Genomic DNA, 16,515 nt, shown 5'->3' with positions numbered 1-16,515 from the left:
TAGGTCTAACATACTTGGCTCAATTTCCATCATACAGGCCATTCTTGTTTCTGTTTTATTTATAAATTTGTTAAAAAGGAATCAATAATAAAATTTCTGTCATGGGAAGAACTGAGTGTTTTTTCATATTTATGCATTTAAGATATAAAATTGATCATTATGGGTTCATCCCATAGCACTGAGAAACACATAAGAAAATCAGTATTTCCCTCTTTTTTTTCTTTTATTTTTTTTAAGTTCTAGTATTTTCTGTATTACAGAGGAAATTACATTGTTTTTTGTTTTTAATAAGTCATCACAGGTAGATTATAGAAATTAGAAACATATGAATGTATTACTGCTGCACATCAAATTCCATATGACTGTTTCACATGGAAGGATCTAGAAACTATACAGAAGGGACATGTTTTTCCTTACCTGAAGGGAGGTTGTAGTGAAGTGGGAGTCGGCCTCTTCTCTCGGGCAACTAGCGATAGGACAAGAGGACACAGCCTCAAGCTTCGCCAGGGGAGGTTCAGGTTGGACATTAGGAAGAATTTCTTTTCAGAAAGGGTTATTAGACATGGGAACGGACTGCCCAGGGAGGTGGTGGAGTCACCATCTCCGGATGTGTTTAAGAAAAGACTGGACATGGCACTTAGTGCCATGGTCTAGTTGACATGATGGTGTCAGGGCAACGGTTGGACTCGATGATCCCTGAGGTCTCTTCCAACCTGGTTGATTCTGTGATTCTGTGAGGTTTAAGGTGAAGAATGATGATACATATTTTCCAAAAATTGTAGTTCTAGCTTTAATAAGTGTTGATACTTTTAGCATTATAACTGTGCAGGTCACCAAAAATAGCAATAAATTCTTGGGTTTAGCAAATATGCAGCAACACATTGAAAATTATTTGGGTATTTTCTGAAAAAATAATATTACCGTGTTTATTCTATATGTCTTTTAGATTAGTTGAAACATTTTAGCTGTATTCGATGCTCAGTTTTTGTTGTACTAAAATGTGAAATAGAAGTATGTGATTTTTCACTAAACTATTCTTTCTTTCATATGCTTACTGTGTTTCTTTCTATTAATCTATTTTCAGGCTAAACATACCTAAAATTTTCAATCATTCTTCATATGTGAGAATTTGTAATACCTTTAGGTTTTTCTTCCTGATGTCTTCCCTTACACTAATTCTTCACCAGGCTATTAGAAGAGAATCCACTAGTTGACAAATGACAATAGACTACTGATTTACAGAATAGCACCAAAATATGGGTTTTTTTCTTATCTTGATTTTTATGCAGTCTAAGGTATTATGTAGCTAATAATAGGTCTCCTGTGAGTTCATGTCGCTATGGAGCTATTGAAAATAATGCCCAAGATTTTTAATTCAGATGAACTTTGAAACTTGAATATTTTTTCTTCCACTATGCTTACTTTAAATTTAGTTATCAATACAAAATTTCCCTTGTCATGAGTCATGCTTACTTTGGTTAGTTTTCTCTGGAATTCATGACAATCTTCTCTAGACTTGACTAATTTAAAATTTCTTAGACATTTAATTTTATGACTTTGCCTTTTGCCAGTTCTTCCATGTTTCATGCATGAAAGTACTAGTCCCATTAAGATAATGTGACAGGCCATTTCTCTGTGTATTTGCCATTTATCGCTCCTTTTTATAATTTGGTTTTGATCTTTGACTGCACTTTGTCCCTTGTTCTGTGACTACTTTGTTTCTTTGAAGGTTGTTTGCTAAAAGACCAAAAATACCCCAATTTAGAAAAATTACGCTGTACCAGGAAACTGTGGATAGGATGATTTAGTGCTTACATATGTTTATGGATGATAATTTACCTCCAGGTGTGTACTATTACCATCATTCATATAAAAAATTCAAACCCCAAGGCATGGTAATTCTCAATATGTGCAACATTGCCCAAAGTTGGGGTGGAAACCTAGCCAACTCTTCAAAGATATAAAATATTCTTTCTTATGAGTAGTTACAGTCTTTGAGATGGGCCATTCACATATACAATTACTACCTTATCTCTTTTCATTTTATTCTCATTATTCTGTCCGAAAAAAAAATGAGGATACAATCTCTTGCCTACATGCCTGTGAGCCAGACATAAGCTTTTCGAGCCCTTCTAAAGTTTAAAATATCTCCTGTCTTGAATGATTGTTGCAAGTAATCATGAAAAATTGGAATATGTCTGTGACTACGCATTTGGAAATGAAGTTGACTTGTTTTCTAGTGTGGGTTTCAGGATTTTGAAGAGTACAGGACTGACTCTGAGTATGCAATGTAAAGCAGTCCATGGTCTGAAATTATACATATACACCTCTATTCATAATATAACTCTATTAAAAATAAAATAAAAGAGAAAATTCAGCAACCCTTGCCCTTCAACTCCATGCCAAAAAGAACTATCTGGAACGTTTTTTTAAGCTTTTGGGTTTGTGTTTGGGTTTTTTTTTTTTGTTTTTTTTTTTTTTTTTTTTTTTTTTTGTGAAGAATAAAAGTACCATATAGTTTTCTTTCTGGTACATGTTGAACAGTTACAGCTGCATTATTTTGGGACATCACCCTGGGAAATCATTTAGCTGAATGATTGTGAATAGTGATGACTGCTACTTCATTTGGATGGCATTACCATAAATTTGATTTAATGAGGCTACATTTAGCTAGTTCCCCGTAGTTAGAGCAACACTTAAAAAGCTAGGAGCTTACATTTGAGGAAAAGACCTTATTTTCAGAGATGTTCGTTATCAAACGATTGAAGAGAATGTACAAGAGAAGTCAGACAAAGGCTCCTATAGTAATGTATATTCTGGAAGCGATCAAGTGAGTAAATGATTATGAAGGCAGCAGTTTGTTTCCTTCCCCTTTCCTTTTGTGTTTATTTTTGCTCTGTTTATTTTAGGAAGTTTGTGATTCAGCGTGCAGCCTCCCCATAGCAGAATATTTTTGCCTCCACTTTTTAAAAAAATCAGAACATTTTGTTCAACTTTGAAGGTTAAAAATATAAGCAGGTGAGAAAGGTTACTAAGTACTCAACAACAACATCAATTATAATAGTCATAGTTTGCCATAGTCGTACTATTTAGTTGAGGTGGTGTATGTATGCAAAGAAAAGAAAGTTGCTTACAAGACTTTACTCTCAGGCATCTGGATTTCCCAGTATTTTTGGTGATTTAATGTGTCACTTAATTTTTTCTGCATTAAAGTGTATTAAGTCCTCTATTTTTCGCTCCCTTAAAATTAATACTTTATATTTTTAATAAAAGTACTCATGCTAAAATGTCAACAACAAAAAGGCTCTGGGGACTCTGCATATGTGCAAAGGAATGTACCCTTCACAACTCTAAGTTTTGAAAAGTGTAAACTTGTATCCTTCAATAATTCACATCTAAGGGGTTATATCTTTTCCCAGTTATTCCACTTTACTCATGAGAAACATTGTAGTGTGTTGTGGCAGTTGTAGTGTGCTGCTGGTATTGATAAATTCAAAGTAATTTGAAACAAAGGCAAAAGCAAATTCTAGGGTGGAAAAAATCTCATAGAAAATTCTCCATCGGCATTTACTTTTTTTTATGGGGAAGGACGACACTAGATGAAGGACTTCAGCTCTGTGTTTGTATGGGCACTGTTCTGGGAGAAGAGATTATTTGTTTAATGGGCAGACCTTGTAGCACTTCAGTTTTTCTGTGGTAGACTCAGCATCCTTAGGTTTATTTGAAAGCTTTCTGGCCGTTACTCCAAATACATAGAATCCTGATAATTAACTTGCTGAAGGAGAAGAATGTCATGAATGCCGGTTCTAGTTTCTGAATAAATTTAAGTAGACGACCTAGGAATAGGATTGAGCTAGATGACCTTTAAAGGTCCCTTCCAACAGAAACTATTCTGTGATTCTATGAATAGCGCACTTTAATAGTCTCATCTTGAAATGATAAAGGCCGGGCAAACTGTTGAAAAAGGCCATATCCTTAAGCTTAACTGAGATGTGTTCCTGGCCACAAGTGCTACTTGCTTACTTAGGTAGTGTAGCTCTGGTCAAGATTTATGGTTATGAATCCATAATATTGACACACTTTGGCTATGTCTTCTAATTGTCTTAAACTTGCCAACGATGTCTGTTATTAATTCGGTTAATCATTTGACTTACATACACTCACTCATTTAATTATAAATGAATCAGTGCCACTAGGGGTCAACAGAATTGAAAGGAGATAATGACAGTCATGTGGTTGTCTGTATGTAAGGGGAAGTCATTGAACAGAACAATTAATAGATTCTGTCTAAGATTCAGGTTTATTGACGGACTAGTAAGGCCTAAAAATGTAGCATCTAGCAGGTGGTTATTGTTACCTTGTTACATTCTTTTCTACAGCATCATTAGTTTAACATTTTCTTAATGTAGATTTTTCTGTGGAAATAAGTGGGGAAAGTAGAGGCAAGAAACTTGAAACTGAAGGTTGCACTTACCCGTCTTTAGGCAGCAAAGTATCTACACAGGAAGGATCCATTAGTTAAAAATGCATAGGAAACTTGTTTGATTAGTTTTGGTACTTCCAGAATTACTTGAACTGTCTTGGGAAATGATGTCATTAAAATAGTTAATAAAAATGAAACTACCTTTAAAACACATTTTAAGTAAGTTTTCTGTAACTGCCTACTTCAGGTTTGGAAGTGTGGCTTGAACTGAAAATTTCTTAAAAAGCCTCAGGAGTTCTGTTCACTGGTTGGAGAATTATGCCCAATCCTCCACCCTCCTATGCAACGCAAAATCTACTTATTGAGAGATTTAGTTATACTTTTGATGGATTCTCGGGAATGTTTGTAATTTAATATGCATTTCTTTCTTTTTCTTACTATATATTTTAATAGTTCTGAATTGCCTACTGGAAGTCTTTGGTGGATTAAATTTTAAATGTGCTTATATTTGTAATCTCACATTTTGTCCAGTGAGTGATCAGTGGCTTTTTTTTTTTGTAGTTGCACATCTCTGTCTCTTATTCATGTTTTTTGTGAACAGATTTTTTCATTGTGTATTGAACCATCTTTACTGTTTTATATTGTAAGTTCATCTGTATTTTACAGTTCTTTTCCCATTTTTGCCAGGTGGCTGAGTTAATTGCACAGAACTGGAAGAGTGATTTCATTCCTTCCCTGTAACACTAGAAAAGAAAACTTAGACATATGAATGAATCTAAGCATTTAAAAAGTTAATCTTTTGGGCAAAATATATATAAAAAAATGAAACAAAATAATTAAAGAGAAAATAGCATTCAGCAAGCCAATTTTTCTAACTTTTTATGAAGGTTTAGAAAGGGACTGAATAGTTTCTATCACACATGAAAACGTAAAAATTATTTGACTTTTGAATATGTCTTGAGAGATGTCTTGGGTCATCTTCATTAAGTTAGTTAGTAAATTCAGTATCTGAAAGTATGGTATTAGGATAACAATCACTTAATGAAATGTGATCACTGCTGATATCTATGTGAGGTTTTCTCTAGAATTTCTATATAGTGGATTGAGGAGCACAGTGTGGTGAGTCCGTCTGCATGCTGGGATGTTTCACCCAAGCTGAAACTAGTATATTGTAGGAGGGTAGGTGCAAGCTAGAGGAATTAACATTAGAGGCAGATAAGGCTCCCTGTCTCTCAAATCAAATACATAGTATTTCTGACTAGGGAAGGAAGAAAATTTTCTTCCGGCAGCTAGAAAAAACTTCTGTGTTTTTTTTTTTTTTTTTTTTTTGCCACCCTCCCCCCCCCCCCCCATCCCCGCCAAGTATTGAGGGGAGCTGTTGTGAAAAGGAACCATTACAAGTGGCATCACAAAGAAAGGGGAACAGAAGATGGTGTGAATTACCTTTGTGATAATTAGGATGAGAAACACCGTTCCTTGACGTCATTCTCTCAAAAAATGGGATTTTCCACAGAATTTGGGTGGGACTGTCTCCTCCAGCAGACTGTGTGGCATTAAGGAATAAAATATTTATTGAAAAGATAAAAAAGAACACCTTTGTTAATGAGTACCATGCCGTTGTTTATGAGGTTACTTTGTAATTTGTAGCAGACTGCTTGCCTGCTCCACCCTAATCTGTCTTCATTCGTGGGATGAGAGTACATTTCTCTAAACTTTTTTTAAATTTACAAACACCACAGTCATTTATCTTATAGTAAAATGTATGTTAAGCAGCGAAGTTCACTTTTGCCAGTTTGTCATGTGTTTTGATGGCTAACTGCACATTTGAGAAGAGTGGAAGGTGGTGAGGCATTGAAGCAGCACTTCCGACATCTTTCCCGTCTGATGCTACTGACTGTGAACAGGCTAACCAAGAGCTCTGCGGAAGAAGGTTCTTTGAGCACCGAGGGAAGTGGAAGATGGGGACCTGGAAATAGTCCTAAGACTGTTTTTTCTGTAGTGAAACAATGACAGGGAATGTTCCCAGGCACTGGAACATAGTATTCTGTACTGTTAAATTATTAGAACAGTTCCTGGCATGCTTTTGACTCACATCAAGTAGCTTTCTCCCAAACAATTACTTGGCTGTGTTTGAGACTTAGCAAAAGAAACTTTTCATGAATCTGCTGTGTGTGGCTGCCCTGTTTTAAGGGGTTTAGAAAGTTTAATAGCATGGATGCAGTCTTTTCTGTGCCATCTAGAATAAGTCTCAGGCACATTTGATTTACTGCTGTAGATTTTGCCTATGTTTATATGTTTCAAATTATCATGTTTCTAACAGTTTTGATTTTATTTGATTTTCGTTACTATTGTTGTATGCTAGTAATCTGAATATAAAAATACCGCGAACTGTAATTTTGGAGTCAGACATTACATTAAGAAAATACTGTGGTGTTTCATTATCTTTCAGCAGCTTATGGAGTTAGTGGAGTGTGTTTTCATTTTACTCAAGCGTACTCAGTCACCAAATAGGAATAAGAAACGAACTCATGGTACAAATAATGTGCTAGAGAGCATTATACCTATTGATCCTTTTGTTTAATATGTAGAGTTACATGAACAGAGATACGGTCTGTTCTCACCATTCCTGCTGATGGTTCCATTTAAAATATTGCTGTTTGTTTAGGGGAAAAATAAATACCTGCTCAGTAATGGGTATTTCCCTCTATAGCTATAATTTCCCCTCAAAACTTTTTCCAGGTTTTCAGGTTTTTTACAAGACAATACTGATTTATTTTAATACTTACCAGGATTTCAGTCTCTTTTATTTTTGTTTTGTTTTAATTAGATATAGAAAATTAAGACCAAAAAGTTGTTGCATTTTAAACAATTTATTTAAAATATCTGGCTTTAATAACATCAGTGTTCTGCAAACTTTGTGCTAAACAGCTTAAGACTAACAGTTGCAGAAGAATTTTACACTGTTAGCTCATACTCTAGTCATGTTATCTTTGGATATTAAAATTGTAGATTACAGTCATCTGCACATGTACATGAGGGAAGACAGTCTTTAATGCACCAACACATATACAGTTGACTAATACCATTGAATAACAAGATCTTGGAGTTACCACAGATAATTCGATGAAAATATCATTTTAGTGCTCAACAGTGTTTAAACAATGCATCTGCATCAGGGATAGACTGTGCAGTCCTAGTCCCTTGGTGTCAGAAAGGATATAATAAAACTAGAAAAGTTGAAGAGGAAGGTAGTGTGGATGATCAAATTCATGAGCCTGCTATCTCTGAGAGTAAAGACTAAATAATAGACGAAGATTTCAGGCTACTAAGAGAACTGAGAAGGCAATGTGATATATAGAGGTTTACAAAATCTTGAGTACCATGGAGAACTTGAGCAGGGAATGACAGTCTAGTCTCTTCTAAAGAAGACATACTTCAATACAAGCCTCATACTGTGCTCCTTTTGCAGAATTAAGGTTGAGTTTAACAAGGGTTACATATTTGGGACAGTCAGCCATAATAGCACGGAATCTGCTTCAGTCTCGTTAGCGTTCTTGTAAAGATTTATAGTGGCAGCATTCCTTTGGTAAACCATAGGTACTAAAAATAACTTTTAAATAATTTTATTTAAAGGCTAATCGTTCCCGTTTGGTATGTCTCAGTTAAAATAGTTTTTAAAAGGATGCAGGAAAACAATTTTAAATAAGTCTTATGAAGATAAAGTAGCTACCCAAGTAAGTTACTCAAAAGAAGCCATTCAAGGATATTCCTTCAAACAGGCAAACCAATGAATGTTAATTAAATCCAAGACTAAACACTACTATTTCTGTCATTATTAATGCAGTTTTGTAGGTCTGCAATGTAATGGGTGATTTCCCAGCTCCATTAGTAAAGGAGATGCCAGCCAGGCTTCTGTAACTCTGCTAAATTCATATGGCCTGTGTATCTCATTACAAAGATTGTCACATACTACAGAAGAATTAGGGAGATACATTTCTTGCAGAGAAAACCTGGATATACTGCTTTCCGTGTAACCTAGGCAGGAGAGGTCATTTGCAGCCTAAAGGGCTGTAAAACTTCTTAAGGGAAGAAGGAGCTGGAATCTGCCAGTGCTTACAAGTAGGAAGTAATGGCATACTGCCTTTATTTGGGTGAGAGTTTAACTGTATCAATGTAGTGGAAACCCTGAATTTTGTGAGAGTAACAGTGTATGCCCATGTTATTAGTGATGAAAGACCTTCAAACCCATTTTGCCAGTTATAAAAATCCATTTTTATTTTAGGTGACGTGTAACATTCTTTTCCACAGAAATACATAATTTTAAACATTTTACAGTTCTGAAAATTTGTTACTATTTTCAGTTGCAGTGTTCATGGAAGTAAGTCTGAGAAAAATAAAAGGTGTAAACTCTGGCATGGCTTGATAATCTAATCTTCTACATATTGAAGTATGCTTTGTGTGCCTGGTTGGTTGGTGTTTTTTTTGTTTGTTTGGTTTTAATGCAGTTGTATAGCTGTTACATTACAGGGCTTGACGATCCTGGAGGCCCCTTCCATCCCTCTTTTGATTATGTAGATGACTCAATTGGATATAAGAGTCTGTGATGAGCAGTGTACTTAGGGATGAGAACAGAGTGCACTGCTTATTCAAATCAGACATTTATAATCCTGTTCTGTGACTTTGTGCCAGGAGGAAAAATCTTCTGTTGGTCTTCACTGGATTTGAAATTGACTGTTGTTATCCTTTATCAGCTCAGTACCTTTATGGGTTGCTTTGGTTGGCAGTTTTGGCTTATGAACACACAAGCTATTCTGATGCGTGCAATGTAATTGTAATTTTTCTTCTTTCTCGATGTTTATTAGTTCCACCTTTTTCAGGAAATCCCAGTTGAAACTGCAATATAACTAAGTATCTCTACTTTTTTTTTTTAAGTTCTCAATAAATAATTTAAGCTCAAATACTGCCTTGTCTTAAAATGTGAGTACAGCAATTCGAAAAAAACACAGTCATAAAGAAATTAGCTTAACTAGCTTTATATTTAAGTCACAAACTAATATTAATATATATGCTTTCTAGTTAAGTCTCCAAGTAATGTTAAACCCCAAGTGCATTATATTAACATTGGTAAGCAGTCACAGTATCAAATTATGTTTCTTTAGTGATTCCTACTTGATTTCCATAATATTGTTAATAAGCTAGTATAAGAAACTTGCATTTGCATGCAAGAAAGTAAGGGCACACCTTATCAAAGTTTACATCACTTCAAATATGTCATTAGTTAAATGCTTTCATTTTCAAGAGGACACAGGCATTTGAAGGTAATAGAAAGTGTAGAAAACATTATCTATTGGTATTTTCTAAACATTCTCGGAGATTATCCCTTTAAAATACTTATGAAAAAGTTAGTTTCAATAACAATTTTTCCTATGTGGAAAGAAATGGGAAGACAGTCCTAACAGCATGCTTTATGGCCCTGTTGACATCTCAATGTCTGTATTGTTCCTTTTTGCGTGCTTTCTTTAAAATCAAGATTTTTTAAATGTCTCCACAAAAGTATATTGCAAAAATCATTAATTAATTTTTTAAATAAAATTCTGTCTAAGCTAATTGATATCGTGTGACAGACTTGTATGTCCTACTTTTTGATAAATACCTATTGCTAATGGCTTATTTTTGGCCATAATAGTTCTTTTTAAAATCTAGTTACAGTATGTTACACAATGGTATTAAAACTCTTCTGAGATACTCTGTATAAACTATGAATTATTAAGTAGCAGTTAAAACATCTAGACACATCTTTCAAAAACAGAAGTAAAACAGATAGATAAACACAAAATACAAATTTTCAGCTTCTGCAGCTGAACACTTCGTCTGCTTCTGACGATTCTCTAAATGACAGAAAGTAGCTTCTTATATTTTTTTTATTAGCCTAATGTTTCACTTAAAAAATAGCAACACAACAATATACACTATTGTCTTTGTTTTTTGAACTTAAGTCTTTTCTACACAGGAACAGTTAACAGCATAAAATAACTCTGCTTGCACCTACTATCATTACACTTCATTGTGTGGTGTAAAGATGTCTGCAGATTTAGGGAGGAGATATTTTTTTCATGGAATTCTTTCTCTGAGGATTTGCACACAGTACTAGAAAAACCCTCTTTCTCTCCTAAAGGGGTGTGGGAAGTAGATTTGTTATAGTCTTGAAGATAACTGTTAGATTTAGTCTCAAGTTATCCATTAGATTTGTGATAGTAAGAGTACTATTGGTCTGAGGAACAAAAATGAGGAATGGAAATTTTATATAATTTATTGTTTTTCATAGCTAGTTAGGCTTTGGATCAGATGGTTTTTCCTTAAAATGAAAAAAATCAAATGCTGAGGTAACACATGTTGTGGGGTTTGTTGTTTTTTTTTTCTTTTTTTTTTTTTCCAGATCTGAACTATTCTCCCCTTCTTTACACAACTGAATGCACAAATTAAAGTTTTTATTCAGTATTCTAGGACTCAGAATATTCAGATTATCTTTAAGATCACTTGATGGATAGATCTCAGTTCTCCATGCAGTGGTTGTTGGTTTTTGGAAAGACCTGTTTTGTTGCAAGTTTAGAGAAAATTTTATTTAAAATTGTTTAGGTGTGAGCGGAACAGAATTTATATTGACGCTTAAATATCAGTATTCTCGCAGCTTAACTGAAAACTAACTTTTCATCCTAGAGATTTTATAAAAAACCTTTTTGGAATGTGGAAGTAGTCTAGAGACATGCAAGTATAATGTGTACAGCAAAGTACTATATTTTACAGAAAGAAAAACTTCTGTAGATTGTGGTGTTGTGTTGTCCACATACCTAACAATATTTATTAGTTTGTACTTTTAAACATAGCATTCACATCATGTAGACATTTGCCTCCTTTGTTGTTGTTTCTTGGATTGTGGAAATCTAGTATATTATTTTAGTGAGAGTGCATGCAGATTTTATCAGTCTGCTCAGGTATGTGTTTTAAATTCTTTGTTATGTGGTCAGTTAGTCTGGGAAGCAGTCCATTAATAAGCATTTGTTTTACTGTGTATCCTGTAGACAGGTGGAAATTTTCTTTCATCGGATGACATGCATGCTCATTGAAAGAGAACTAACAAACCTGGAAAAATGCCAAAGGAAAAAGCGTTCCAACACTGAGAATCGTGTTGATGAAATGTGAACTCTGAGTCCAAATGTTAGCTTATTCTGACAGATTTACAAATGAGAAAGTAATTTAAAATCTTGAAGATATTCTATTTTACATTAGGATAGTGAAGTATGTTCAATAACTGTTCATGTTCACAGTGAAGAATTCACATAAAATTTTCATGGAGCTGAAGCTTACTAATCCATTTTAATATGAGATGTATTATAGCAGGATGGCTTGTGTGATTTATGACATTTGTCAGTTTTTCAGAAAAAAAGTGTGCCTTTGTGTATATCTTCTCTTCAGCTTCGTTTTTTCATCCGTACTTACAGAACCCGAAGGATTGCAGCAAAGCTAAGAAACTTGTGTGTAACATCAACAAAGGCTGTGGCTATGGTTGTCAACTTCATCATGTAGTCTACTGCTTCATGATCGCGTATGGCACTCAGCGAACACTCATTTTAGAGTCTCAGAATTGGCGCTATGCTACTGGTGGCTGGGAGACTGTATTTAGGCCTGTAAGCGAGACATGTACTGACAGATCAGGTACCACCACTGGACACTGGTCAGGTAAGACAATAACTTAAATAATTTCTCCTTGTTTTTTGCAGCTTCATTCACATAGAACTGTTTTGATACCTCTTTCTTTAGTGTTATGTGGAACATAATAACTATAACTGCAATAGCATACATAAGCATCTTTTAAATCTTATTTTTTCATTATGTTGAAAAAAATATCCTTATTAAGATACCTCTGCATTGGCAGATATTTTTTTAATACAAAATTTTTGTATTTCAGATTTAAATTTTAATCCTTCAGCAGTCTGCCACTGTGTTATGTGCCAGATATGAATCTAATTTTTATGGGAAGAGAGTATTAAATAGAGGCTGTTGTTGGTAAACTTTAAAACAATAAAACATCTTTCAAATGTAAAGCAAAAGAAATACCAAGAAGGTGGTATCCAATAGTCATTCACACACCAACGAAATAATGAAATAATTGAAAAAAATTTTAATGTAAACTGAACTGACTCGAAAGTCAGGTTGTAAAAACAGTGGCAATGTTAAATACCTTTTTATTTGTAGATCAGTAAGTTGATCCATTCTTATACTAGGCTGAACAATTTTGCTAGAATAACTAGACGGGCATTCATGTTTGGAGGATCAGATAGCTTGCTTTGTCTCAAAGTAAACAGCATTCATTTTAATGGAATTCTTGCAGTCAACACAGATAATTTTTATGTGAACAATTGTCAGCTTTTAAAAACATACATTTTATTGGCTCTTCCTCTTTTGTTAGACATACTTGTTTTTTCTAAGTCTGTAACTGGTGTTACAGTTAGAGTTTATAGATGTTACAATAAATGCAGGGAAGACACAGTTGATCAAAAAGAATACAAATGACTGTTCTTACCCAAGACTAGGTAAATTAAGTGACATGTCTTCATTGATAAAAGGAGATTCTTGGAAAAAAACCATAATTAAACAATTGGGTTAGAGAGAGATGGAGCGTTAATTTTAATAATATTTTGTATTATTGACAATTGTAGTCTACATAATAATTATTGGATGAGTAGATAAGCTAACAATGGATATAGAATGGGTTAAGCCATGGACAAAAACAATATATGGGAAACAGTAAGGGAGATATTATGCCACTTTTCAGGCTATAGCTGTTTTATTTATCAGCACTGATGTAAATTTTGATTGTTAGCATGTGGCACATTAATCTTGTGATTCTGTGATTAATCTTATCCCAGAAAGGAATTTTGGCTCAGTAGCTCTGTGCTTAAGGACAGATAAGAAGGACTGATACTTTTTATTACTTATGTTAGTCGTGCCTACAGACTTAAGAACAGACTCAAGAATTTCTTTCCAGTATGTCCTGAAGGATGTATTTGGCAGCAACAGTTGTGACTTGGATTTCACTGGGACGTTTAAAAAATTTGTAGGGATTTCAATAGACAGTTGTGTAGACTACACTCATCAGTAAGAGACAGTGCACTGATGAGATATTATTTTAGCATACAGTTTTGTCATTAGAACTACAGGAGCTACAGCATGAGTTTTGCAGACTAGTACTATCCCAGTGCTATAGAGACAACATACAGTATGTCTGTTTGGATTAGCAAGCAGAGCTTTTCAATTCTGGGTTGACAGTAACTGGTTCTGCTCCCCGGCCTGCCCCGCCGCCCCGCCCCGCCACCGTCTTCATACTTCCTCTTCTGTACCCCTGATACACAGATTTTGGATGGTGTGTGAAGTTAGCTGCAGGGAAGAATGGCCAAATCTCCCAAGTCATCAGAGACTGTACCCTATACCCTACAGTTACAAGAAATATTCCCCTTCCTTCATTTCTGACAGGTACAGGCTTACACTGTGTTTGAGGAGAACTCTGAACTAGTCACTGGGCTTGGAAATTAACATCAATGCTGAGAGGAAAATAAAAATGTAGATGTTCATTCCTTCACTTCATCTGTCTTCCTGTCTTTGAAATGGTGGAACATGTGGCCAGTTCCCATAGCTACTTCCAGACAGGGAAAAATTGTTCTAACAAGTGTCTCAGGTTTCAGTTGTCATTCCACAGTGATTGTGCCTCTCATAGTTTCTTAAATTATTTAAGTCCTCAAGCCTATAGGCAGAACTGATACCTCTCAACGATTTCTAGTTACATATAGTGGAAGTGTCTGTATCTTCAACAATTGTACTACTTGTAATGATTGCTTTATAGTTATTTCACTTCCTACTGAAAATTCTTGGGAGTTGTGTTGTATGCTAGGGTTTGTTGGTTTTTTTGAGAGCGGTGTGTTGTTTTCTTTGTTTCATTTGTCTTCTTTTTTTTTCCAGAGAATCAGTAACATTTCTTACTCATGTTGGATCCAATAGTACTTGAAGATCTTTGTTATCTGGCTGATTAGCAGTTTAGTGAGGAAGTGTGCCCTGGAGGATATGTAGAGGAAAGAGAATTGCCTATGCAGTGGACAGTTCAGCCCAGGGCCCATTTGAGTCCAGTCATAACAAGAATCAAACTTCGCAGAAATTTCCTTGATCCAACACGTTGTATGTGTGTAAGTGTCAACCAAATCTCATAGTTTCCACCGTTGTCTATGTGGAAAAGGTTTTACAAATATTTTTCTACTTCAAAATATTCCTCCAATTAGCTGTTTTTAACATCTTAGAATGTTCAGATACCTTGCTGAATTCAGAGGAAGGCAGGACAGGGTAAAATGTGATAGGGAACTGTAGTTTAGAATAAAATGCAGAAACAGTACTTGCCTTTCCAAAGCAAGCACACATCTCTAGATCAGTAAGCCAGTCTTTTGTCTTCTGTGGACACTAAAGAACATTTCCAAGTCCTTATTTTAGATACCATACCAAGAACAATGCTGATTGAAAGCAAAACCTTTTCATCATGAATATAGCCAAACAAGTTCCCTAGAGAGGGTATGCAGTCTCGATCTTTGGAGGCTTTCAAGACCTGTCTGGCTGAAGGCCTGAGCAACCTCCTGTTACCCTGTTCTGACCTCATGGCTGAGCCTGCTTTGAGCAGAAGTTTGGAGTAGATGTCCTTCTGACTTATAAACTGGACAAACTTAGTAAATGAGTTCAACTGTGGGAATTGTTGATTATGACTAATAATAACATGGTCTTTTATCCTAATGAACTGGCACTGTCCAGAACAGCTGCTTTAGAAGAAGGTGAGAGTACAAGAACAGCAGGCAAGTAAGGGGTGAGCTGTGTCAAAGAGGAATTCCTACAAAGGGTCTATTCCTCCTATTTTGATTACAGGTATGAATCCTCATACATGCAGGTGAATCTTACATCTTTCTTCATGTGGTTGATAGTCAGGACATATCAAGATCTTCAGTCTTCTCAATAGGACAATAGGCATACCCAGTGCATATAGAATCTTAAAGAATTTAACTATTAAAGCTGTGGACTTCTCAAATTAACTTTTTCAGATTTACAAATTCCAATTTACAGATTGGTGTGTAAACATACTTGTGGGTTTACACATTGAAACAACATTTGCATATTGAAATAATGTCTGTTCTTCAAAAGATGCTACGAAACTTTGCTTTGAAAATTCTAGTGATTTTTATGAACGAGATTTTTTTCCAAAAATTAATTCTTAGAAATGGTTGAATGTGTTCTAAAAATCAGTTGAAATGGAAAACTAACATTGAAAACTCAGCTGAAGTTTTATTCATATTTGGCAAAGTTAGCAAATGAAACCACCATCTAGGCATGGTTCTGGACAGACTTCTGTATGTGACCCCAGAATTTAGTTGCAGGCAGTTTTGCGAGCCTTGCGTTTAGCATTATAAGCTCTAAACCAGTGTTCTGGAGCACTTATGCACATGTGGTTTAAAAAGATTATATATTTTCATGAAAATGTGTTAAAATAGATCAAGATTTGCTGCAATATGGGCTCTTGCTGATGAAAGTACAAGTAATGTTTCCTTTTAGCTCCCTGTGTTGTTTTTTTTTTTAAAATTAGGTTCTAGATCAGGATGCATAGTTTGAAGGCTGAACACATGAAATATCTTGATGTGATCAAATTTTTTTTAAAATTAATGAATGCCACTAATTTGAGTTTTGATGTCCTAGAGATAGAAGACATTCAGCTATGAAAGACAACCTTTCTATGGTTAGCCTACTGGCTAGTCATACACATTCTTCTGCAATGGCATAATCACTGAGGAAGAATGGTACTGACAATCAGTCTCTCTTATTAGCTTCAATGTGGCTTCAGTAGGAATCTTCACTGGATACTTAATGCCAGTAAATTTGAAAGACGTTCTGTCTTGCTGAAGATTTCTATGTTTTTTATGTCTTTCTGAATTTATATGGATTTTGATTTCTTTTTTTTTAATTCCCTGTACCTTTACAAAGACAAATAAGTCTGAAATTCTTAATTGTAA

General features: G+C 34.9%; 1 protein-coding gene across 6 annotated transcripts in view; it reads left to right on the top strand.

Annotated features, from left to right (window-relative positions):
• FUT8 (fucosyltransferase 8) overlaps window positions 1–16,515 on the top strand; it is a 130,321-nt gene that overhangs the window by 73,867 nt on the left and 39,939 nt on the right. For all 6 annotated transcript variants that reach the window (XM_068399507.1, XM_068399509.1, XM_068399506.1 and 3 more), the window contains one exon: window positions 11,923–12,160. In XM_068399507.1, the coding sequence (XP_068255608.1) occupies window positions 11,923–12,160 (238 nt within the window). The remainder of the gene's footprint in view (window positions 1–11,922; window positions 12,161–16,515) is intronic.

Source organism: Nyctibius grandis, chromosome 4, assembly GCF_013368605.1.
Source record: "Nyctibius grandis isolate bNycGra1 chromosome 4, bNycGra1.pri, whole genome shotgun sequence".
Taxonomy (NCBI): Eukaryota; Metazoa; Chordata; class Aves; order Nyctibiiformes; family Nyctibiidae; genus Nyctibius; species Nyctibius grandis.
The sequence above is the reverse complement of the archived record's forward strand: the minus strand, read 5'-3'. Positions and strand labels throughout refer to the sequence as shown.